The sequence below is a fragment of the Aquarana catesbeiana genome, linkage group LG03, assembly GCF_042186555.1.
Source record: "Aquarana catesbeiana isolate 2022-GZ linkage group LG03, ASM4218655v1, whole genome shotgun sequence".
NCBI classification, from domain to species: domain Eukaryota; kingdom Metazoa; phylum Chordata; class Amphibia; order Anura; family Ranidae; genus Aquarana; species Aquarana catesbeiana.
Genome location: NC_133326.1, coordinates 338,586,740 through 338,608,484, shown reverse-complemented (window position 1 = coordinate 338,608,484; position 21,745 = coordinate 338,586,740). Strand labels below are relative to the sequence as shown.

Genomic DNA, 21,745 nt, shown 5'->3' with positions numbered 1-21,745 from the left:
TTGTATTATATTCAACTCTATGCTCAGCAGTGCTTGCAGCCTATTGTAACATTCTGTGTTGCAATAAAATCTATGCCTGCATAATTTTATTGCAACATTTATAATGGAACACACACAGCACAATTTAATATTTATAAATATTTTTTTTTTTTTTTTTTTTGGGCTTAGTACAGTTTTATCTTCTAGATTTAGTAAGAATTTTAGTTAGGTATGTTGTGTATGCATAATGATTTTTGTGCATTTTTTTAAATCAAAAATACTGTTTAGATAAACATTTGTGCAACTATCACAGGGCCTACAAAATCAGTAGAATCATCAGTCCAGTGTCTTTTGAAAACTCTAGAAATTGTAAGTGAAGAATTGTTTGGCCACCTCAAGTGAAAAATGGAGAGCAGGTTCTGGTAGTGAAGAGGTTAAAGTGATGACAAAGTCACTATAAAGTGAAGGTTTCCTATAAGCTCTGGGAGCTTGCAGTCAGTTTTCTACCTTGCTTCTGTTTAGAAATCATCTGCCAAGGACTGCAGAAGTTTTCACTATTTGCTTGAGGAAATGAGCCCAACATTAATCATTGTTATTGCCTAAAAACTGAACAAATGTTTTCTAAAATACATGGTTCCCCAAACAGTTTGAACAAATGTTTTCTAAAATACATGGTTCCCCAAACAGTTCGATTCAAGGCATGTCGTGAATGAAGCCTGTCACATTTGCTTGTGCTTTCAGCTGAACTGCCAAGCCATCATATGACTTATTATTCTTGTATTCATTATCCTGATTTATTATATGGGCAAATATTAATGTTTCCAATGCAAACATGAGTCAGGCAATTCGAGTGTTGCACATTCCTAGGTCTTCAGTTTATGGAACTGTAAACTTGAAACTGCAGGTACATCCAAAAACACTATATACATTTTTATGACCATAGATTTTGGTTTTGGTTTTGTTTTTTTGCAGCTGCTGAGGTCTTCCTAAGACCTCAGTATACAAATGCATTCTCCTGGCAAACTGGGGAACCAGAGTAAATGGCTGTCATAGCTTTTCTCTGGTAAATGGAAGGATGAGAGTTCTGGCATCCCTTTATCTTAAAGATACATTTTTTCCCCTTTATGTTGAAGGATAAACACTCTCTATATGGATTGGCTAAAGCAAATATTCCCTTCTCTGCTAAAGTAGGGAATACAAGGATCATCTATATTTGAGTCTGGGCTAATCACAATGATATATAGATTAGTGAATGGAAACCATATACACTGCAAATTTAATTTTTCTGCATTTTGCATACTAGTTAACCCTGGTTATTACATTGTATTGTCTGTGGAGTAGTAGTGTGACTGTTGCCAAGAGTTCCTTAGAGAGGAGGCTTTGTAGGGGCCATTGCATTACTGAAGGGACTCTGCGAGGAATAAGGTACTACACCTTATTCCTACATCCCTAGCCTGAATGAGCAGTTAACCCTTTCAGTTCGGGGTGGAGGGGGAAGAGCGTCGGCTGCAAGGGTAGATTTTGCTCAGAGTTGGGCTTTAAGGTTATGGTGAGAAGAGACCAAAAGAATCAAATGAATCAGTGGGTATCACAGTAGATATTCACGTTTCATTCATCACATATCACAAAGCACACTCATTCGGTTGGAGGGCTTTCATTCCTTTAGTTCCTTCTCACAATGGCCTTAAATATTATACTTGCTTGTGGGGTCTCAAGGCCTGCTCCATAGAAGCATGCTGTATGTAGTTTGTAATAAATGGCTCTATAATTTTAGGCTATATTTGCACTATAAACTAGAGAAAAAGGACACATTTGCCAAGAAATTACTTTATTTTATAACTGAAAGAAAATACAACAACCACTCCAATGTATACATTCTTATAAGTCAATCTATTGCGTAAAACTGAAATACCAGCCAATTTGATGATGTCTGTAAAATAAAGCATTATAATTAATTTAAAGAAATATTAAAAAAAAAACAAGTATATGCCATATAAAACTGTGTTTATTTAACTTTAGATCCTAAAAAGAGAATTCTAAGGCTGACAGCGAGGAGATTTCCCCACCATCAGAACACACTCACTAGCTGATCAAGAATTTTTTTTGGTTGTTGGTTTGTTGTTCACAAGTTGATCAATAGATCGACTTGTGTGCAACCTGTCTGCCCATACATGGATCGAAATTCAGCCAGTCCCTGCTGAACTGGCCTAATTTCTATCTATGTATGGACAACTTAAGACCTGTCCTTTCCCTTCACAATTAACTTTTTGTCTTTATGTGCATGGTTTACTTTCTGGACACAGCCAATCAGAGAGAGTTGTGTAGAGTCATTTTCTCTATCTCTACCTGCAAAAGGAATGACAAACCAGTACTTTTTAAAAAAAAGTCTGAGCCCATGTTCACACCGAGGACGGTTTGAAATTGTGCGAGTTAAGCTGAATTCGCATAATTTCAAACCGTCATTTCAGTCCGACTTTAGGGGCAATTTGACAGACATCTGTGCGGGTTCATGTTCATGATACAGGTGTCTTTTGAAATTGCCCCTGAAGTCACCAAAAGTAGTGCAGAAACTACTTTTGGGAATCGGTGCGGCGTTGCAAAGTCAGCGTCGCACCGATTCGGACGGTGCCATTGCCGGCAATAGGCTCCGATATGGCACTTGTTGATACTTCACTTTGTGGACTGATTATTTTGTCACATTGTGTCATTTATATAATTTTTCATCTTTGTGAACTTTTTCACTATATTGTGTTTGTTCACTTGACACCTCTAATGTGGATTGCATAATTTCCATTAGTGTGGCTCAAACACCTATATGTGCACTTCAGTTAGTATTTATTTGTATGCATTTGGCACTAGTTACATATCATTGTGTCATTTAGACTGCTTTATATTTTTTTACACATGTTTGCACTTACACCTTGATATATTTATACTTTATACAAGTACATGGGATGGAGACATTAAGCTGTCAATGTTCTTGTAATCAAGCTCTAGTTCAGGGAGGGTGCAAACACACCAATTTAACTTTCAGGCTTCATTCACACAGCGTAGTGGTAGCACACATTTTTTGGTGTGTTTTTCCTGTAACACACGTAGTCCAGCCCTTTCACTTCAATGGGCTGCCCTACGCATGATAAATGCAGCAAAGTAGCTCATGGAACATTTTTGGCGCGTTGCAGTTTGCACATATTTTTACCTTATATTTGTTGTGCATTATTGCACTCAACAAAATGCGCATTTACTTCCCCAATTATGGTGCCATTAACAAATAATGGCACCAAAAGCGCAACTAGTTCATTTAAGGTGTATAAAGGTGGCCATACACTTTAGAATCTGATTGTACAACCTCTGTACAATCTCCTTTACTGATTTACCACAAATATATAATAGGGCAACACACCTATCTATCCAATCACTCTATATCCAATCAGACAGGCCCTTGCATTACATAGTTGATGGTAGATCTAAAGGAGATTTTACAATTAGATTGTATAGTATATGGTCAGCTATGAAGACTTCCAGGGACACTCTTTTTTTTTCTTGAATACTATAGCTCTGCTCCACATAGGCTGTTATGCGATCGCTCAGCTTCAACACACTCTGCCAAATGAATGATCTATGCAAGAAGAAGGTACAAAACAATCAATGGCTATATATAGAGGGAAAACAGTGCTCACTGACATGCTCACTGTCTGCACTGGAAAAGCATGAAGCTGCACAGGTGGGTGGAAGCAAGCAAGGGCAGGTTCATTAGTTCATTCCTTAGTTCATTAATAGCTTTCCTGTCCCAAATACCAAATATCAGGATGTAATGAAGTTTTCTTTAGGAGACTGGAGGCTGAGGTATAGCCTGTCCTAGAACATAAAGAAAACATTTTCTTTTCTGCAACACACATACATTAATGGTATATTGGTGCACAGGGAAGCTGGGATTTAGAAAACAAAAAGGTGAGCTTAGCCTTTAACCACAGCTTGAGTATCAGGCATCTCTCTTTTGAGTACATTTCCTGTGCCTCACTGTTGAAACAAAAATATAATCGGTATTCTCCCTAACTAATAGTGAGATGTAGGAGGCAGGAGGGGGGTGGCTTGAGTTTGACTTAGCATGCTCCTATAGTGACCTTCTTTGAGGCTGGGTTCACACCATTGCTGCATGCGGCTCCCAGCAGGGGTCCGGTGCATCCTGATTCGCCATTTCAGGTACGATTTCAGCCTGAATTTTTGGCTGAATTTGGACCTGAAATGGACCAAAAGACACACAGGACTCCTGTGCAAATTCACATCTGAGCCGCAGCGGAGATATGTAAACCGGCTGGAGAGCCATTTAAAATCTCCTGCTATTTAGTAGCAGTCTTACTAAGTAGACACTATTTTAAATAAAATGTTTTAGCAAAAAAAAAATCTTCTGCTATTGCAAATTGGATGTGGGAAAGCCGCATCCAATTCACAATGTTGTGAACCCATCCTTAAGTTCTATAGCCACACAGGTTTCATTTAAACACTTCCAAAGCAAGAATTGCATTTGCAAATAAGCTGATTGGGGTTACTTACAATCCACTGCTAGGCTTGCATTTGCTTATTGCCTTTCTACAGCCCCTCAATGATCTGTGTAAGTCCTCCAGTTACATCAGCTACGAGGTTCTGTTAGCATGGAAATAAGTGCAATTAGGAAGAAAGATAAAATTTCTGCTAAATTACAAAATAAAAATAAAAAATAGACATACATTCATATGAATTCCTAATATTGTAAATTTCACAATCCTTATTTTTAAAAAAGGGTATCAGAAAGATCACTGACTGCCCTGTATAATATGGTGAGTGACAAGATTAGAAGTAAACAATGACATTTGTAAAGGATACATGAGCTTTAGAGTGCTCCCTCCCCAGTCTTTGCTTCTAAAAACCTCATGGTAGTGCACACCTTTTGCTCTGTGAAAATAGCAATATTACATTGTGCTGTCCTCCCAGAGCTGCCACATACTTCAATGTTTGGGCAAAATATTGAACATATGCCAGACATATGTGGTGGGCAAAGGGCAATAAACTACCAAAGACAGCTATGAAGTATGAAGTGAGCTTTGCTATTTTCACATTAAAAAGGTATGTACTCCTTTAAAGTTTATTGTTACAGAGTCTGCAGAGATAAAGGTGGAATTGGTGGGCTTTTGATTTCAAATATATCCATAGATGTACACTTTAATATATGGATATATAGAGAAAGCTGTGGTTTTCACATGTGCATTGTATAGGGAAGTTTGTTTACCACTTTACATTTGGAAGACACCTAAACTAAACTCAATACATGCAAACAAATCTTACCAAGATTTTGATGATTTCATTGAGATAATGTTGCTGTATTCAGAAAAAAAGGAAAATCAGTACTGGGAAATTAATAAACATATGCAATGTAAAGCAATTTATTCAACCTAAGTATAACAAACAGGCATGTTTTCTTGTCAAATTTTGTCTTGTTCATTTTCTTACCAACACACTGCAGGCCAGATCTCTGATGTCCTTAGTGAGAGGAATATCATTCTGTGATATTGACAATAGAGAGAGAAGGTCAAATTCAACATTTTGTTATGCAACATATTACTGTAATTGGATATTTTTACACTCGCTTATTTATTTTCTTTTACTTCCCTTCTCCTTTTCTTTACACATTTAACCACTTGCTAAACAGGCCTTTTCTGGAACTTTTTGTTTACAAGTTTAAACTTGTATTTTTTGCTAAAACCCAAACACTATATATATATATATATATATATATATATATATATATATATATATTTAGCAGAGAGCCTAGAGAATAAAATGGCATTTAGTATTTGCACAGCAGTCTTTCAAAAGCAATTTTTTTTGAAAATATACACTTTAATGAATTGAAAAAAAAAAAACACCCTAAAGTTAACCCAATTTTTTGTATAGTAATAAAAGATGATTGTCAGGAGGCACAAACCGCCTCCGTCCGCCGGGCTCCACGGCGCATGCGCGGAGGACTCACGCTGCGCCGTACACCCGTTCGCGGCCCAATGGTGCGGCGCGCGCGGGTGCACGGCGGTCCCCGTGTGCGCGCCGTGGCGTGCGGGTGCCCGGCGGTGCGTCACGCTGACGCGCTCGCCGGTGGGCTACTTCTGACGGCTCCAGCACCCAGTCGGGTTGCTGGTTTGTCGTCAGCTGTACCCTGTCCCCTGTGCCTGATATTCCCTGCTTCCTGGTGTGTTCCCTGTGCTAACTCTGCCTGTGAAACGGATTACTCTTGTCTGCCTGATACCCCTGATCTCAGCCTGTTACACGGACTTGTTCTTGCCGGATACCCCGGTCCTGATCTCTGCCTGAATAACGGACTTACCCGACCTGATACCCCAGTTCCAGTTAACCACTTGTTTTGCAGCTCCTCTAGTGCCCAACGGCTACACGGACTTCCTTCAGGAATTCAGTCTCCACTGGAAGCCCGTGCCTCCGCGTGCTCCCAGCTCCCTGTATCACCTCCAGGGGTCGGGTGCGCGTGGTCGTAAGGGCGAGCCGCTCTCGGCATCTCGGCCTCGGTGAGTATAGTCCTTGACAGTACAAACCAGCCATGTCCAAGGCCGACAGAGCGCGCTCTCCTTTGGAGATCCTGTGTCAACAGGTCTCCACTTTGGCCGACTCAGTCCAGAAGTTACAGGAGGGGTATACTCAAATTGACAACCGCCTCCAACAGATTACTGGAGTACTTCCCCCTGCCGCTGCAGTTCCGGCACCCAGCAATGAAGGTCCGCTTCCCCAGGCCACCGCCAGCCCTACCGTTGTCATGGCGCTTCCCGAGCCTAGGGTCCCTACGCCCGAACGGTTCTCCGGGGACCGTAAAAGATTCAGAGCTTTTAAGAACGCATGTTCTCTTTACTTTGCCCTCCAGCCTCGGACATTTGCATCAGAGATCGTCAAGGTGGGTTTCGCTATCTCGCTACTGTCAGAGGAACCTCAGGCCTGGGCCCACGGCTTAATGGAACAGGGAAGCCCTGTGCTAAATTCCATAGATACCTTCTTCGAGGGTATGGCCAAACTCTATGATGACCCGCAACGGAAGGCTACCGCTGAAGCCATTCTCCACCACTTGTCCCAAGGAAGGAGACCCATTGAAGATTATACGGTAGAGTTCCGTAAATGGGCGGCCGACACGAATTGGAACGAGCCGGCTCTTCATTACCAGTACCGTCAAGGTTTATCTGAACTTCTCAAGGATGAGCTAGCCAGGATGGAAACTCCGGAGACCTTGGAAGAGCTCATTCAGGCAGCCACGAAACTGGACAGGCGCTTGCGAGAACGCCGCTCAGAGCGGTTTCAGGGTCCACGCCCTACGTGGACGCCATTCAGAGCCCCATCCATGCCGTCACCATCTTCCACCACACCTCCTGAAGCCGAGCCCATGCAGTTAGGCCTGGTCCGGGCCCCGCTAACTTCGGAAGAGAGGCAACGCAGACGGCAGTCCAATTTGTGTCTGTACTGCGGGGGAGCGGGACACTTCCTGCGCAGTTGTCCAATAAGGCCCAGTAAGTTCCTTCAGCCTAGATTGATGAATTACCTGGATAATGATGCTCCAAAGTCTTATGTGATGTTGTCTGTTTCCTTGCAGCTACCGGAAGGGGAGTCTCGCCTACCCGCCATCATTGATTCGGGGGCTTGTAGCTGCTTCATGGATGCAGCCTTGGCCCGCAGCCTCCGTATTCCCTTACAAACAAAGGCCCAAGGTTTACAAGTACATCTAGCTGATGGGTCTCTTCCTAGTTCAGGTCCAATCACCCAAGAGACCCAGCCTATCCTAGTAACCACCGACTCCGGGCATCAGGAACTCCTACGGCTCGACCTCATCCATTCTCCCATCTTCCCAGTCATCCTCGGTCTGCCCTGGTTACAAGCTCATGATCCGCAGATCCAATGGAGCACCAAGTTGGTGTCCTTCTCCTCTCCATACTGCTCTGAGCATTGCCTCCCGTTAACCCCGAAGGTGTGTGCTACGGTTACTACCTCATCAGACAAACTTCAGCAGATTCCCGCTGAATATCTGGAGTTCCAGGAGGTCTTTAATAAACAAATGGCTGATCGCCTACCACCTCATCGGCCTTATGACTGTCCGATCGACCTGTTGCCAGGATCAGTAATTCCGTTCGGTCGTATATTCCCTCTCTCCGAGACTGAACTGGAGGCGCTCAGACAGTACATCGACGAGAACCTGGAAAAGGGTTTTATCCGTCCTTCATCCTCACCTGCTGGAGCAGGGATATTCTTTGTCGGGAAAAAAGATGGGTCCCTTAGACCTTGTGTGGACTACCGGCAGCTTAATAATATCACCATTAAGAACAGGTACCCACTACCACTCATCCCGGAGCTATTCCAACGATTCCGATCTGCCAAGGTCTTTTCCAAATTAGACCTGCGGGGTGCCTATAACCTTGTTAGAATCAGAGCCGGGGATGAGTGGAAGACAGCGTTCAGGTCCAGGTTTGGACACTTCGAGTACCTGGTGATGCCATTCGGGCTATGCAATGCTCCAGCCACCTTCCAGCACCTGGTTAACGACATATTCCGAGAATACCTGGATGACTTCCTTGTTGTCTATCTAGATGACATACTCATTTTCTCTTCCACGATTGAGCTACACAAGGGGCATGTCAAAAAAGTCCTCACCATATTAAAACAGCACAAGCTTTATCTGAAAGTGGAGAAGTGTGAATTTGAGAGGTCAGTGGTACAATTCCTGGGGTTCATCATATCGGCCGACGGGATCGCAATGGATCCTCAAAAGATACAAGCCATCCAAGATTGGCCAGCTCCATCCGATAAGAAAGGGGTTCAACGATTCGTCGGATTCGCTAACTTTTATCGGAAGTTCATTAGCGGATTCTCGACCATTGTAGCACCTATCACCCAGCTAACCCGTCAGCACAATTCTTTCCGGTGGAGTGAGGCCGCACAAGAGGCCTTTCTGAAGTTAAAGGATCTGTTTAGTTCGGCTCCAATTCTTCACCATCCTGATCCTTCTCAGCCATATGTCTTGGAGGTGGACGCTTCGGAAATTGCCACGGGAGCAATTCTCTCTCAAAGACAAGGGCCCAAGGCCATCCTTCATCCCGTTGCATTCGCTTCTCGGAAACTCAGCCCGCCCGAGTTAAACTATGATGTGGGTGACAGGGAGCTGCTGGCTATTAAATTCGCTCTAGAAGAGTGGAGGTATCTGCTCGAAGGCGCACTGCATCCGGTAATGATCTTTACAGATCATAAAAACCTAGAATACTTACGGACAGCAAAACGACTAAAACCTAGACAAGCCCGCTGGGCTCTCTTTTTCTCTCGCTTCAACTTCCACATATCCTATAGACCTGGCTCAAAGAATGGAAAGGCAGACGCACTCTCACGGATGTTCTCAGCAGAGTCCCAAACTTCAGAACCTGGTACAATCCTCTCTTCCCAAAACTTCCTTGGGGTGACACAAGTGGATTTGATGTCATCCATCAAATCATCATCCAACTCTTGCATGGAACCAGAGGTGCAATCCTTGGAAAGAAATGGTAATTTCTTTTGGATCCGTGGAAAAATTTTTGTACCTCGGGAGACACGGTCATTAACCCTTCAGATGTGCCATGACCATAAACTCGCAGGGCATTTTGGAGTAAGGAAGACGTCCGAGCTGGTCTCTCGTTCCTTTTGGTGGCCTGGGTGGAGACGGGATTGCAAAGAATATGTGGCATCCTGCCCTCCGTGTCAGCGGAACAAGGGTCGAAACGCCAAGTCCTGGGGTTTACTAAGACCTCTACCGATCCCCGAACGACCATGGTCTGACGTATCCATGGATTTTATAGTGGATCTGCCAGCCTCGGGGGGTTTTACCACTATTTTTGTTGTGGTTGACCGTCTCTCCAAGATGGCCCATTTTTTGCCCATGAAGGGCACCCCCTCGGCCTTAGAGACCGCCAATATTTTTCTAAAGGAAATCATCAGGCTCCATGGAGTACCAAAGAACATCGTATCAGACAGGGGTGTACAATTTACGTCCAAATTTTGGAGGGAGCTCTGCAAAGCCTTAAATATCAAAGTCTGCCTCTCATCAGCTTACCACCCTCAGAGTAACGGCCAAACGGAGAGGACGAACCAGACTCTAGAGCAATATCTGCGGTGTTTCTGCTCGGGATCTCAAGATGATTGGGCAAGCCTTCTCCCATACGCAGAGTTCGCGTATAACAATTCTGTTCACGCTGCTACCAACCAAACGCCTTTCTGGGCAAATTGTGGATTCCACCCCACCTTTCTGTCCAACGATGTCCCTGAGATAGCAGTCCCTGCGGTTCATGACAGAATAGCCTCTTTACAAGCAAATTTCCAGAGGATTCAAGACATGTTGCAGAGGGCTCAAACGGATTACAAGGAACAGTATGATCGGGGCAGGAGGGAGAATCCAACTTTTAAACTAGGAGAAGAGGTCTGGTTATCCACTACCAACCTTAAACTATCCGTGCCTTCGCGGAAATTGGGACCCAAGTTCATTGGTCCTTTCCCCATCAAAAGGATTATCAACCCTGTGGCTATGGAGCTAGCATTGGCAAAGACTTACAGAATCCACCCTGTCTTCCACGTGTCCTTACTGAAGCCCGTGATGGACAGCACTTTTCCGGAAAGAGGGGAGCTTCCTCCGCCACCAGTTAGGGTGGATGGAGAGAATGAGTTTGAGGTGGAGTCCATCCTTAACTGTAGGAAGAAGGGCAGACAACTGCAGTATCTGATCCAGTGGAAGGGTTATCCACCTGAGGACAACTCTTGGGAACCCGCAAAGAACCTACATGCACCACGCTTAATTCAAGCTTTCCACCGAGACCACCCGGAGGTGATGTCCAGTCTGGGCGTCCAGTGTCCGCCCTTAGGAGGGGGGCACTGTCAGGAGGCACAAGCCGCCTCCGTCCGCCGGGCTCCACGGCGCATGCGCGGAGGACTCACGCTGCGCCGTACACCCGTTCGCGGCCCAATGGTGCGGCGCGCGCGGGTGCACGGCGGTCCCCGTGTGCGCGCCGTGGCCGTGCGGGTGCCCGGCGGTGCGTCACGCTGACGCGCTCGCCGGTGGGCTACTTCTGACGGCTCCAGCACCCAGTCGGGTTGCTGGTTTGTCGTCAGCTGTACCCTGTCCCCTGTGCCTGATATTCCCTGCTTCCTGGTGTGTTCCCTGTGCTAACTCTGCCTGTGAAACGGATTACTCTTGTCTGCCTGATACCCCTGACCTCTGCTTGTGTAACGGACTAATCTCTCTGCCTGCCTGATACCCCTGACCTCTGCTTGTTTAACGGATTACCCTCTGCCTGCCTGATACCTCTGACCTCTGCTTGTTTAACGGATTACCCTCTGCCTGCCTGATACCCCTGATCTCAGCCTGTTACACGGACTTGTTCTTGCCGGATACCCCGGTCCTGATCTCTGCCTGAATAACGGACTTACCCGACCTGATACCCCAGTTCCAGTTAACCACTTGTTTTGCAGCTCCTCTAGTGCCCAACGGCTACACGGACTTCCTTCAGGAATTCAGTCTCCACTGGAAGCCCGTGCCTCCGCGTGCTTCCAGCTCCCTGTATCACCTCCAGGGGTCGGGTGCGCGTGGTCGTAAGGGCGAGCCGCTCTCGGCATCTCGGCCTCGGTGAGTATAGTCCTTGACAATGATGTTACGCCGAGTAAATAGATATCTAACATGTCATGCTTTAAAACTACACACGCTCGTGGAATGGCGACAAACTATGGTACTGAAAAATCTTCATAGCTGAAGCTTTAACAATTTTCACAGGTTTCCTGTTTAGGGTTACAGAGAAGGTCTTGCATGAGAAATATTGCTCTAGCTCTAATGATCATGGCGATACCTCACATGTGTAGTTTGACCATCGTTTAGATATGCGTTTGCTTCTGCACATGAGCACAGAGAGACCGGAGGGATGGGGCGATTTAAAAAAAAAAATGCTCTTCCTTTTTTTTTCTTTTACAGTACACTGTCTCTTTTTTTTGTATCACTTTTATTCCTAAATAAGAATGACAGGTCCTCTTTATTTGGAGATCATGGGGTCAAAAAGACCCCAGATCACTCATTTACCCTTAAAAGCAAAATAAAACAAAAATAACATATTGCCTTTAACAAAAAAAAGAAAATCAGCCCTTTAAGCCCATGAGACGGAAGTGACATCAGACATCGCTTTGGTCCTCCAAGGGCATAGAGCCAACAGAGGGTCTATCTTGCCCTCACTTGACTGCTTGCCCAGGCATTGGATGGATCTGATTGGCTCCGGGCTTACTGGAGGCTCCAGTAAGCTCAGAGACAACCGGGAACCGGCAGGAGGGGGCACCTCTCCCGTCGCCTCTAAATTATTCCATGGTGACTCTTCTGCTGGGACCACTTTTATTAGACGCAGAATCTGCCACAGTACAAAATAGTACCGGGGCTATGGCAGCTACCTGCTGACATAACAACAATATTTTACGTCAAATTAATGACTTAAATGTAATGTGAGCGTTCAGCAAGTGGATAAGCCAATGGACACTTCACCCCCAAAATGGATATCCACACGTTTTACTATACATGCAATTATATATGTATTTGTTTAATTATTATTTATGTACTGCATAGAATATAATAAGTAAAAGAGTTATAAAATGTTGCGATGGGAAGTACTTACAATAAAGTCACCAAGGATTGGAATTTCCTCCTAAATTCCCATGATAGAAGAAATAAAATTTGTTTTAACAAACCTGATAATAAGATGTTGCTAACTCAGACATGCATATCAGAAAATATTAACAGGCACATGCATGATAACAACTGGAGTGATTTCAGCAAAGGGGAAACTCTCAGTTTTGATCATTGGATGAGATGAAAATTTCTTTCTTAATGAAAATATAAAAGTTACAATGACCGTTCTGTGATTCGAAATGATGGTCTGAGGGATAAACTATATCAGAAGAAACTCCTGGAGCAGCATGGTGGAAAGAAGGGAAAGGGGAAACATGTCTGAAACCTTTAAATATATTATGGGTGTCATAAAGGTTCAGGAGGGCAGCATTTTTAATATGAAGCTAAGATTAAAACATGGGAACATGACATCAAACAAGCAGGAGGAAAAGAGTAGTTGATTCTTGAAATAGACATCCTGCAGAAGTAGTGAGTCAGTCAACAGTAAGTGGATTCAAACATGCTTGGGACAAACATAAGTCTATACTCAAAAAAACCTTAAAAAAATACACACACACATAATATGTCTATATATATATATATATATATATATATATATATATATATAGAGAGAGAGAGAGAGAGAGAGAGAGAGAGAGAGAGAGAGAGATCTCTCTCTCTCTATATAGATAGATAGATAGATAGATAGATAGATAGATAGATAGATAGATAGATAGATAGATAGATAGATAGATAGATAGATAGATAGAGATATATCTCTATCTATCTATCTATCTATCTATCTATCTATCTATCTATCTATCTATCTATCTATCTATCTATCTATCTATCTATATATATATATATGTATATATATATATATATATATATATATATATATAAAGTCCTGGGGGTGAGGTGCACTGCAGTGATTAGCATGTGTGCAAAGCAATCAGGCCTTTCCAGAGGCCATGTGTAGAGAAAAATGAACGGATTGCTGCACAAAGTTTTAATGAAAATATACAAAAAATTACATAGTTTTCAAGGTTGACAGATAGCTAAATAGATAGCGCCCTTCTTCAAAACGGAATACATACAAATGCAAAAACATGGAGCATAGCATATATAATAATTAGATTACCTGGAACCAATTAACAAGTAGATCAATAATTAATCAAAAAACTACTAACATATAAATTAACACAATGTTAAAACGAAAAATCATCAAGTGTTGTTAATTCCCCACACTTCATGAGGATACTGTCAGTAGAACACCTGATAAAAGAAAACCTTAAGGCCCCTTTCACACTGGGGCGGTTTGCAGGCGCTATTGCGCTAAAAATAGCACCTACAAACCGACCTGAAACTGCAGCTGCTGTTTCTCCAGTGTGAAAGCCCAAGCGGTGCTCTGGCAGGAGGGAAAAAAAACTCCTGCAAACAGCATCTTTGGAGCGGTGAAGGTGTATACACCGCTCCTTCACCGCTCCTGCCCATTGAAATCAATGGGGCAGCATGGCTATACTGCCGGCATTGCACCGCTGTAGCGGCGCTTTGCGGGTGGTTTTAACCCTTTTTCGGCCGCTAGCGGGGATTAAAACCGCCCTGCTAGCGGCCGAATGCTGCTGCTAAAACGACGGTAAAGCGCCACTAAAAATAGCGGTGTTTTACCGCCGACGCCCCCACAGCCCCAGTGTGAAAGGGGTCCTATCCAAAATATATAGCCATAAAATCACAGCATAACATATATTATGATCTTATCCAAATCCAAGTATATATATATTTCATAATGCAATATACTTGGTTTTGAATTGGATCGGAATATGTAGTTATACTGTGATTTTATGGATATAAGTGTATATTTCGGTTAAGGTTTTCTTTTTTCCTGATAACAGTATCCTCATGAAGTTTGGGGAATTCTCAACACCTGATGGTTTTCCATTCCAACATTGTGTTAATTCATATGTTAGTAGGCTTTTGATGAATTATTAATCTACTTGTTCATTGGTTCCATGTGATCTATATGATATATATGCTATGCTCCATGTTTCTGCATTATATGCATATATATCTTTGAAGAAGGGAGATATCTGTTTAGGCTAAAACTGTCAACCTTGAATACTATGTCATTTTTTTGTATATTTTCATTAAAACTTTTTGTGCAGCAATCCCTTCGTTTTTTTTTTTTCTCTCTTTCTCTGGTGCAGACTTAATGGACCGTTTGGTCTTTTTTCTGCTGTCACTCTTCCATGTTTCTGTGTTTTCATGGTCAGGGACTAATGCCAGCTCTGAATGTCAGTCTGGAAAGAGGTGTGAGTGAAAATTTCCTGAAATATCACAGTTAATCCTACTCTCTTATTAGCACCTTGTCAACAATGATTGTTACAGGTATTCACTGTTGCAACAAATTATCAAACAATGCACCTGCTTGTAACCATCTACAATATGTTTTTCTGGGATATGTTTGCTCATATAATGTTTCAAAAAAGGGACATTGATGTTACCAATGGATTGTGGACAATCTCTGTCATTAAGCTGGCAACAATTTAAGTTTCCCCCAAAAGGTAGCTAATGCATCTCAAATTCATCTCTAGTATTTGATAAGAATATATCATACAGTATCTACATATGGAGGCAAAAATCATAAAACTGCAATTAGCCAGCCCTGCTTAACATAACATTTAGCATTCACATATATTATTTTAACTTAAAAGGCTCTATTTTTTTTCACAAGAAATAAAAGGCTCTATTTTAAATAAATTATATAACTAACCGTTTTAAAAATGTTTAGGTAAATATAAAATAAATATTTCTTTAGTAGCATATTTGGTTTCTCATACAGAAATCTGCATCTAAAGCCAAAATATTTATTATGTTTTGAATAAAGTCGCGAGGAGTTGGAACCTTAGTCACATTTTTATTGCTATTTAAATTTGCTCTTTCTATTTATCCTATTGACCAATGTAATCAAAACTAAAAATGAGGGAAAATTCTAAATTATGAATAGAGGAAAATTATTACAATGGGGACACTTGTCTTTTTTACTTTGCAATGTTCCATCACTTCCCGTTGTTTTCACAGGTCAGGAAGTATAGAAAAATTTCCCAAGTGAGACAGAGATGGTTAAAAGAAAAATCCTTTGGGCAAAATGTTTTTTTTTTTTTTTTTATAATGTATATAAAATACAATTCAGCCACATTTTTTTTTCTTACCAGAATCTTCATGACTCTTTCAATAATGTCTTGCTAATGGTAAACAAAAATAATAAAAGTTTCAGAAAATTCAAACCGGTATTTTATTGTGTCTACCAACATGTAAACAATTGACAGAAAAATCTTCTACAGAAGAGTTATAGCTAAGCTTTAATATTGTTTATTCATATTTAAGTACATCAAAGAAAACAAATGTATTCATTTACAGTGTATGTTAACTAAATAGACAAGGCTACCCAGAGAGTGATAAAGGCTTCATGTATGGGCATGTATAAAGCTAAAATGATGGGTGTGGAAAGGGGCCTCAGTTATCTATTAACCGGTTCAATACAGGGCATTTTCACCCCCTTCCTTCCCAGACCAATTTTTAGTTTTCAGCACTGTCGTTAAATGACAATTGCGCAGTCCTGCGACGTTGTACCCAAACAAAATTGACGTCCTTTTTTCCCCACAAATAGAGCTTTCTTTTGGTGGTATTTGATCACATCTGTGGTTTTTATTTTTTGCACTATAAACAAAAGAAGAGCGACAATTTTGAAAAAAACACAATATTTTTTACTTGTTGCTATAATAAATATCCCAATTTTTTAAAAAAAAACAAATTTTTTCCTTAGTTTCGGCCGATACGTATTCATCTACATATTTTTGTTAAAAAAAAATCGCAATAAGCGTATATTGATTGGTTTGCGCAAAAGTTATAGCGTCTAAAAAATACGGGATAGATTTATGGCATTTTAAAAAAATATATATTTATTTATTTTTTTTACTAGTAATAGCGGCGATCGCAATTTTTTTTCGTGATTGCGACATTATGTCGGACACATCGGACACTTTTGACACAGTTTTTGGGACCATTCACATTTATACAGTGATCAATGCTATAAAATTGCATTGATTACTGTATAAATGTGACAGGCAGTGAAGGGGTTAACCACTAGGGGGACACAAGGGGTTAAATATGTTTCATAAGGGAGTGATTCTAACTGTAGGGGGCGGGGACATACAAGGGGAGGAGTCCGATCAGTGTTCCTCTGTACTGGGAACACAGACGGTCTCCTCTCAACTGATAGGATGTGGATCTGTGTGTTTACACACACAGAGATCCACGGTCTGGCCTGGTTAACGGGCAATCGCGGGTGCCCGGCGAACATCGCGGCCACCGGGCACACGCACCGGGTCCCGAGCAACGCGGCGGGCACACGCGCGCACCCCTTAGACGGCCAGGAAGCCCAGGTCGTCATATGAGAGATCCCATCTGTGGACGTCATATTACTATGGCCGGGTAGGGAAGTGGTTAAATAGAATGCTCCATGGAAGCAAATGCCTTGTGTATCTTGTTGCCTGACAAAACTTTAACCTTTCATAAAAGATTTGCTTTATAAGCTATGAGACTATAAAAAAAAATAAATGCTGAAAGCAACTCCGACAATATGGTTGACCCCCATAGGCAAATAATTCAAGGAAAGGATGGTCTTTAAATGGCAATATCTTTAAAGTGACTCTATTCCTATGGAAAAAATACTATGTAGCAACCTGTAAAGGAATAAATTGAATACTTATGTGTCCGGTGGGCAGTGAGTTGAATCTTTATTTTGTTCAGGACATACTGGTTCTACGGGACACAGTATTGAAATAGCAGCCAGCTAGAGGAACCACAATGTGCAGAAGGTACAGTTGATAAACTCGAAATTGTCAGATAGCAGTGTCACCCATAGCTCTTAAAGAAAAAAAAAATTTCACTTGTGAGTGGCCGGATAGGTAACTTCTTATTTACCTTACTATTTTGCAGGCTGCCTAATGCCTACATTTTCTGTAGTGACAAGTTCACTTAAAATATAGAAATGTATGCAACTATTCATGAACACTTTATGATAGATTGGACAGTATGATATGATTTATGATGAGTATGATTTAGTAACGGTGAATACTACATAATGGGGGTTATTTACTAGAGGCAAATCCACTTTGCACTACAAGTGTACTTGGAAGTGCAGTCGCTGTAAATCTGAGGGGTAGATCTGAAATGAGGAGAAGCTCTGCTGATTTTATCATTCAATCACGTGCAAGCTAAAATGCTGTTTTATATTTTCCTTGCATGTCCCCCTCGGATTTACAGAGACTACACTTCCAAGTGCACTTGCAGTGCACTTGTAGTGCAAAGTGGATTTTCCTTTCGTAAATAACTCCGAATATGTCTCCAATTGTTTTCTTTTTGCCTCCTTTGCAACTTTGTAACTCATTGAACTCGGCATTGAAATGTTTGAAGAGTAACTCCACTTTTGGTGAAAAAATATATTCCCCTCTAGGTAATCTATAAACATTGCAGGGATTTTAACAAACTTTGTTGTAGATTCCTACCTTTTATTATTCTGAAGAAATAGCTGTTTGTTTGTCCATGTGTAAAGTGGATGAGAATGTGAGTGATTTTGTAATTATCAATCAGCTGCTGCACTTGTAGGGTTCTAAAACTGCCAGGATCTGCATTATGTCTACATTTATCTTTGGGATTATCCCACCAAAAATTACATTTTTGTTGCAGTGGATGCCCAAAATCTGATTGGTATCTTAATGCAGACTTTTGGGAAAATCGGTGGGTCAATCACACAAGCAGGAAATGGCATTTCTGAGGGGTGTTCTGTACACAATCTGTGTACAGAACACCTCTAGGTAGGCATATTCTATTGCATTTTACAGAAAACTACAGAGGAAAGGTAATAACATTCAAATACAATATGACTTGTGTAGCAATTGTATGTGCTATATCATTTTTTATTTGCTATTTTTCCCACGAAAGTGGAGTTAGTTAACACATTTTTCTCACTATATTTGTATCATCTGCTTTGTGCAGGAATTTGTCTAATAGCGCCACTTCTATTCCTGCTGATAATCAATGAGGGAGGAGCTTTGCAGCAACTGTCACAAACTGATTGGCTTGGATTTCCTTTTTTGGCAACATGGTAAAAAGCCAAGCAGCTCTGAGCTCTATGAGTGGTCCTTGTAGCTTAAAGCGGGGTTCCCATTTAAAAAATATACTAAATAAAAATAATATACTAAATACTGCAGCTGCTGACTTTTTATCAGACACTTACCTGTCCCAGGGTCCAGCGATGTGGGAGATCGAAGCCCCGCTCGTCCCCCCCTCCGCCCGCACATTTCAACTGTGGGCGCCCGGCTGTGGCTTCACAGCCGTGCACCCACTGCGCATGCGCGAGCCGTGCGCCGTCACTGGCCCCGCAATCATCTGGGACCAGTCACGTATCCCAGATGATTGACAAGAGGGAGGGTGGAGAGGCGATCTCCCTTCCTGCGCTGAGGGATGTGACGTCAGGAGCCCAGGCACCGAAGGAGGCAGACTACGAGGGACCCCAAGCAACAGGCATTTAGAGGTGAGTAAAAAACATTTTTTTTTTTTAAGAACATTACTAGTTTTTTTTTTTTTTTGGGGGGGTGGAACTCCACTTTAAATCCAATTATTGTACAATTAGGTGGGAAACATCATTCAATTGCTGGTCCTTGTAACAGCTTAGCAGTTTTGTAAGGAACAGAGGATACATCATTGTAGAAGTGATGTTTTTTAAAGTCTGTTTTTTTTTTCCTTTAAATAACAAACATGTTATACTTACCTCCTCTGTGCAGTGGTTTAGCACAGAGCAACCCAGATCCTCCTCTTTTCAGGTCCCTCTTTGCAGCTCCTGGCCCCTTCCCCCTGTTGAGTCACCCCACAGCAAGCAGCTTGCTATGCGGGCACTCAAGCCGAGCTGCAGCTTTGTGTGCCCATTCAGACAGGGAGCTGTGGTTCGGCCCCTCCCCTCTCTCTCCTGATTGGCTCACTGACTTTGATTGACAGCAGTGGGAGCCAATGGCGCTGCTGCTGTGTCTCAGCCAATCAGGAGGGAGAGTCCCGGACAGCCGAGGGACTTATGGACAACGCTGGATAGAGATGGGGCACAGGTAAATATTAGAAGGGCTAAGGGGGCTGCTGCACACAGAAGGCTTTTTATCTTAATGCATAAAACCTTCTGACTTTACAACCCCTTTAGTTAATAAGGCACTACCCTTGAAAATCGTAAATTCACATTTAATAACACTTAATGTAGGGGGGTGTATAGTACTGTATATGATAAAGAATTTTATTTGGTAGAATACAATTATCAAATGGCTAGAACTTGTTTTATGTGTGCTTCCAGCTTACGGTTTAGAGAAAAGAGACGATGACAGCAACAAATTGCTTACCATAAACTGGAACAAGATTAGAGAAACTTCTTTGGCCAGGTTTTCAGCATTTGCAGCATTGATTGTCTAGAAAGGATAAAGAGTATTAATGATTATGCAATTAATGGAAATATTTTCTGTTTAATAACATTTATTATCGACATTATTTCCAGTCAAGGTGTAACAATTTCATGCAATTATTGTATTATTCGCTGTAATTTATTGTTTAAGATACCTTATGGTATACGGCAAGTGAAAGAAAAACTACAATGCTTTTGGTTCAACTTTGTTTGAGCTGTTTTTATTTATTTTCAAACTGGTGTTTTACATCTGCTTTTTTTAATGTATAGATATATAGTCTTTGCTTTACAAGTAAACATTCAATATGTGACAAAGAATCTCTAAAGAACATATGCATTGCCTAAAGATATGGCTAATGAAGCCTGCTTTACAGCTTTTTTTTTGCCTGATTGAAATCTTATACTAACTTCTCTATACCCAGTGCCATCCCTACTACTTATACAGATTATCACTGAGTTTGATTGCAATCATCTATGTAAGCTCCTCCAATGCATGTTTAAGTTGACAACTCTACTATACTAGCTAGCTGACATTACCAACCAGAACCCCGCCCCTTGTGGGTTGCCCAACTACTTTCATGTATACTCATGTACAGGATGGCTTCCTCACTACCTACCTGTTCTTATGTCTTCTGTTAAAACCAACAAACTACATTTTATTAATAATAAATATTTACCTGACTATAATTATTTTTTTATTATTTATTTGTACCTTTAGCCCTGACCATAATAAATAAATAAATAAAATGTGTGCAAATCCATTAAACAGTCCTTTTAAAGTCAATCTTGATCATTCTCAAGCCACTGTTTACTGATAAGGACATCTTCTATACAAAGATTCACAGATGAGCAATTTCAAAAATACTACTGCAGGTAGAAATGTGCAAGGAATATAAAACATATAGAAATATTGTAACAAAACTCTTTATGGGACTTTTACAAGGCAACCAAAACAACAGGAAACATAATTATGAAAATATAAATATTTATTGATAGTAACTCTTGAAAAGGACCTCACATGAGGCCTATATTTATTTTACAACATTAACAGACATATGATAGCATAATACATGTATGTAGTGGTGATACCCAATACCATGAGTGACTGCACATTCTCCAAGGTTCAGTAAAAGTTATACATGGAACTGGCAATCCAGCACCTTTTCGAATGTCTTCATCAGAGATATTAATCACCACTAGGGATGAGCCGAACACCCCCTGGTTCAGTTCGCACCAGAACATGCGAACAGACAAAAAAATTGTGCAAACATGCAAACACCATTAAAGTCTATGGGACACGAACGTGAAAAATAAAAAGTGCTCATTTTAAAGGCTTATGTGCATGTTATTGCCATAAAAAGTGTTTGGGGACCCGGGTCCTGCCCCAGGGGACATGTATCAATGCAAAAAAAAGTTTTTAAAACGGATGGTTTTTCAGGAGCAGTGATTTTAAGAATGCTTAAACTGAAACAATAAAAATGAAATATTCCTTTAAATATCATGCCTGTAGGGGGGGGGGGGGGGGGGTCCTCTTAGTCTGCCTGTAAAGTAGCACATTTTTCCCATGTTTAGAAAAGTACTGCAGCAAA

At 41.5% G+C, this 21,745-nt stretch overlaps 1 protein-coding gene across 1 annotated transcript in view; it reads right to left on the bottom strand.

The window, feature by feature from the left end:
* Window positions 1-1,790: 1,790 nt before the first annotated feature.
* Window positions 1,791-21,745, bottom strand: part of LOC141132292 (uncharacterized) — a 40,522-nt gene continuing 20,567 nt past the window's right edge. Inside the window, exons 6-12 of the mRNA XM_073620552.1 lie at window positions 20,098-20,163; window positions 15,865-15,897; window positions 12,663-12,692; window positions 5,467-5,517; window positions 5,302-5,334; window positions 4,534-4,623; window positions 1,791-1,909 (exon numbers count right to left, since the gene is read on the bottom strand). Of these exons, the coding sequence (XP_073476653.1) occupies window positions 4,570-4,623; window positions 5,302-5,334; window positions 5,467-5,517; window positions 12,663-12,692; window positions 15,865-15,897; window positions 20,098-20,163 (267 nt within the window). The 3' untranslated portion in view covers window positions 1,791-1,909; window positions 4,534-4,569. The remainder of the gene's footprint in view (window positions 1,910-4,533; window positions 4,624-5,301; window positions 5,335-5,466; window positions 5,518-12,662; window positions 12,693-15,864; window positions 15,898-20,097; window positions 20,164-21,745) is intronic.